This window comes from Triticum dicoccoides, chromosome 5B (assembly GCF_002162155.2).
Source record: "Triticum dicoccoides isolate Atlit2015 ecotype Zavitan chromosome 5B, WEW_v2.0, whole genome shotgun sequence".
NCBI lineage: Eukaryota > Viridiplantae > Streptophyta > Magnoliopsida > Poales > Poaceae > Triticum > Triticum dicoccoides.
The window spans coordinates 259,403,875-259,408,087 of record NC_041389.1 but is presented as its reverse complement, the minus strand read 5'-3'; the positions used below and the strand labels follow the sequence as shown (position 1 = coordinate 259,408,087).

Here is a 4,213-nt window from a genome sequence, read left to right as displayed (position 1 = left end):
GTTTTTTTTCTTGAATAAACACGAGTGTACATATCATATATTGAAGAAGGAGGAAGAGCCCATCCGTTGTTTTACAAGGTGTGACTACACGCGACACACACCTCACCCCACCCTCTAGGCTAGGAGACTACTCGCCATCCGCCCACCCTAGTGCCGCCACGAGGAGACCCTCTAGCTCACCCTCACCACTCACAATCCCGCTTGCTGCCATACTTTACATTCACTTTTTACAGTACGCAACACGTCACGCATGCATGGGGTCTTGCCGTCGAACAAAATTGCATTGCGGTGCTTTCATAGCTCCCGCATGGCAAGCAAGCAAACTGCGCGCACCATCTTTGGTCGACGCCTCTGCAGGTGTTCCTAGCCGTTCCTTGCACACCAGTCTGGTAGTGATTCTCCTGTGTGCGGCTCGCAATGCAACATGCCTAGTTCAGGTAGGATTTTCGACCAAATGTCGTGTGCGAAGACACAGTGTAGGAGTAGACGATCGATCGTTTCTTCATGTTGTCCGCAAAATGGGCATGACTCTTGGTGCGGTAAGCCTCTACGTGCTAATCTGTCGGAGGTCCAACATCTATTCTTGGTTGCTAGCCATGCGAAGAACCGGCATCTTCGCGGGGCCCGAGAGCTCCAGGTGAATGTGGCCGTGGGAGAGACCTCTAGGCCCCAAAACTTTGCCTGGTACGCCGATTTGGCCAAGAACTATCCGTTTTGTCCCATATCCAGACTGTGGTATCACGATGCTCTGCGTCCAGCTGAGTTGCCGCGTCATGGGCTAGATGGCCAAGAGCTGGCCCAAGGCGGCCGAGCCGATCGATGGCCCAATGTCACGAGCCCAGCTGCCAATAGTGACTGCATCGTGGACCGTTCGGGAGCTCTTCGCGTGAGTGGGCGCTCGCTCATACAGCCGGGGTGCGAGATCTTAAATTCGATGCCCCTGGAGCCAGCGATCCTCCCATAATAAGGTTGGGAACATTGTATGACAAAGTGTGGCATTGCTAGACCTAAAACCAAACGACCCCGCAGGAGATGGTAGGAGTTGATGCTATGTGGTGCAATCGGCAGGAGATGGTAGTACGGAATACATAAATCCTGTTTGGATGCTTGTCTAGTGTGTGTCTATATAGCAGAATAACTATTCTGATAACACTTCCACTAATATTAGCAGAATAACTATTCTGATAACACTTCCGCACTGCACGCTTAACACAAATGCACAGCATTTTCAGTAGAAGGGGTACTGCAATACAGAGACTAGTGAACTTCGTGGCGGAAAAACTGCACGCGGTGATTTTTTGGCACCTTTTTTGCTCTCGTTTTTTAACCGTTTATCGGAATGAGACGTGTAATATACCGTTGAGAAGCTTTGGATTAGGCGCAACTTTGCCATGTTGAACATTTTTCGAGATTCTTCACGGTTTAAGAGCAGTTTTGAAGATTGTGCGGCGCATGACGAGTGGCAGCAAGCGTTTTTTCACGTTTTTTTTTCAAACCGCTCGTCGGAATGAAACAAATGATACACTGTTGGAAAGACATCGTCGAGGCGCATCTTTTCCATATGTATTATTTTCTCTAATTCGTTACGGTTTAAGAGCAGTTTTAAATTTAGTAAATCGCGGAATTCTGTTTTTTTTTCGATTTTTTAGCAATCTTCTTACTGATTTTGATCCAGTTTTTGAACCGTTTGTCGAAACGAGGCGTGTGATACGCAGTTGAAAAGCTATGGACGTGGCGCAACTTTCATATGTTGAAATGTTTTTAAGATTCCTTATAGTTTTTAGTTAATTTTGAAAAGTGTGCGGCTGAAGACGAGAGGCAGCGGCCGTTTTTCGTAAAATTTTCACAAAACCGCTGGTCAAAATGATTCAAATTATACGCCGTTGGAAAGATATCGACGAGGCGCAACTTTTTCATGTAGAACACTTCCATTGGTTCCTTACGGTTTAAGAGCAGTTTTGGTTTTACCGAAAAGCGGACACTGTTTTTTGCGAGACCAAAATTGTCGTGTGTACTTCATTGGACAAAAGAACGCACTGCTTCAATCTAAATACCGCACTGCAGTGTTTAGGCAGAGAAGTGGATTATTAATATTTTTGCTAACATTTTATTTTGTAGTTTCATCTAAACTGCCAGGCTGAGTGTAGTGCACCGCATGCGACGACAAAGTGCACTGCAACTCCGCATGCATTTTTGCTTTTTTTTTTACATATGAGTGCTTTTTAATTTTGGGAGAATTGAACCACAACATAAATCAAAGCGAGTTGCATGGTTTTTTCTTGCTGTATTTTTAAAAAGTATAAAGGATTTTTGGATTCAAGTGTACTGATTTTTTTAAATGCATAGTGAACCACAATGATTTTTTAAAAATGAGCTACAATACTTTGAAAAATGTACTTCTTCGGTTCACCGAGCGCACTGCATTTACAATGAAAGAAATTACAAAGTGAGTAAAAACCCACGATGCAGTGTAACAAAATTGCATCCCTTTCTTTTCTTCTGTCTCCAAGTTACAATCATCCACACACAAAATACAACTCACTACACAGAGAAGTTGAAAGCAGCATATAACCATTGTGAGGAGTAGATTCTAGAGCTATCCATTTTCCACACTAGGGGAATCCTCTTTTTTCTGAATGTTTGTGGTAGAGGCGCTGATGTGCACGGACACTCATAGGAGTGCTTGGACGCTTGTCTGAGTGCCCGCGGACGAGCCTGAATTCTTGGTAAAAGCGACGGATTTGTTCGATTCAGTGATTTCCAGAAAGACAGCAGCCAAGGACCTAGAGCTTTTTCATATCTGGTATACAGCAAAAAGAAAAGGAATCACTTAGTAACTATGAGGAATTGCTTTCCAAGAAGAAAAATAATCCTTGGAATTTCGATAGGCACGACAAATATAAAATTTGACGTCTCAACAACATGCAAATGAACAGCAACGATAGCAAATACAAACAATAGATGCTAACAACCTACCCTGAAGAGTCTTGGTCATCTCCCAATCCAATCACTGATCGATTTTGCACCAAGCTGTGAAAGCCTTGTACGGAGCTTCTTTGTAGCAACCTGCAGTACGTGCATGCACAACAAATCAATGAGCATCATTGTATCAACAAAACACAGCACACAACGCAGCAGCAAGCTAAGAAATCATAGTCAGAAGAGCAACATTGTACCCCTGGTAGCCTGAATCGCCGATCGCAAACACGGCGCAAGGGAACCCTTGCAGCCACCGGGCATCAAGGTTCTTCTTCAGAAGGTACCTCCAGAACCCCTGTCACCAGCAAAACCAACCGAAAAAACAAAATCTCAATTAGCAGAACAGAATCAAAAGAACCTTACGAGCAAGGGAAGAGATGGCCCTCGCATGACTGCACACGCATGAGCCCTGAACCAAACGACGAGCGTCTGCGAGCTGCACAAGCATGGTTGACGGACCACACGGGAAGAGATGGAGATGGCGCTCTCCCGACTGCACACACACAAGTCCAGAACCACATGGAGAGCATCTCCGAGCTGCACGGCCATGGTCCACCGACCAATGGGAAGAGATGGCGCTCGCCGTACTGCACGGGCACAAGCTCTGAACGGCATCGCGAGCATTTCCGAGCTGCACGACCATAACACCTGCATACTGTGAGGCACAATCCTTCTTTCTGAACTGTCCGGCCACGAGGAGGAGCACCTCATCTTGCATGGAGTGAACTGCAGATGCCGCCGGTGGAGCCCCGTGCGCCCGCACCTCCCCTTGCCATGAGAACGCTCCTCCGCCGCCGCTCCTCGCTCCCCCAATCGGCATGTGAGGGAAAAGGAGAGACAGACGCAACCGAGCTGCACGGGAGCCGCGACCGAGCTGCACAGGGGGCAGCGACCGAGCTGCATAGGGGTGGGACGACACCCGTGCACCACAGATGACGCCCTGGCCGGAGACCGCAACGAGAAGGAGAGAGTTCGCCACGACACGATCTGAACCAGGGCGGAGGAGAAGGCGGGGCGACCCCATGCGATGGGGGGATAGGAGGCGGCTCGCGCGAGGCCTTGCAGGCTCCGGGCCGGCAATGGTGGGTCGCGTGGGGGCCGTAGTTTGTCTGGATCCGGTGGTGGCTAGCCTCGCTGCAGCGGTGGTTCGCGGCGGGAGGGAGGCGGTGCTGCGGGGGAGGGGACGGCACTGCGGGCGAGGGGGCAGCGCGTGGTATGGCGGGGCTCCGGCGGC

At 48.7% G+C, this 4,213-nt stretch overlaps 1 protein-coding gene across 3 annotated transcripts; it reads right to left on the bottom strand.

Annotated features, from left to right (window-relative positions):
- Positions 1-2,383: 2,383 nt before the first annotated feature.
- LOC119308299 lies at positions 2,384-4,207 on the bottom strand. 3 transcript variants are annotated; one of them, XM_037584405.1, is made up of 5 exons: positions 3,686-4,207; positions 3,439-3,610; positions 3,177-3,274; positions 2,977-3,066; positions 2,384-2,800 (listed from the first exon to the last, which is right to left on the bottom strand). In XM_037584405.1, the coding sequence occupies exons 1-5, from the start codon at positions 3,880-3,882 to the stop codon at positions 2,542-2,544; spliced, it is 816 nt and encodes a 271-aa protein (XP_037440302.1). In that variant the 5' UTR covers positions 3,883-4,207; the 3' UTR covers positions 2,384-2,541. The 3 variants fall into 3 exon arrangements, with proteins under 3 accessions (XP_037440302.1, XP_037440301.1, XP_037440303.1); XM_037584404.1 differs by having other exon boundaries at positions 3,439-4,207; XM_037584406.1 differs by lacking the exon at positions 3,439-3,610.
- Between the last annotated feature and the right edge of the window lie 6 nt (positions 4,208-4,213).

What these genes read in the sequence shown, in the direction of transcription:
- LOC119308299 (XM_037584404.1), bottom strand. Translation starts at nt 3,882, where the DNA reads ATGCAGCTCGGTCGCTGCCCCCTGTGCAGCTCGGTCGCGGCTCCCGTG. An exon ending in TCTCCATCTCTTCCCGTGTG is followed by an intron (nt 3,275 to 3,438) that starts GTCCGTCAACCA and finishes TGCTGGTGACAG; the next exon opens with GGGTTCTGGAGGTACCTTCT. An exon ending in GGCGATTCAGGCTACCAGGG is followed by an intron (nt 3,067 to 3,176) that starts GTACAATGTTGC and finishes CACGTACTGCAG; the next exon opens with GTTGCTACAAAGAAGCTCCG.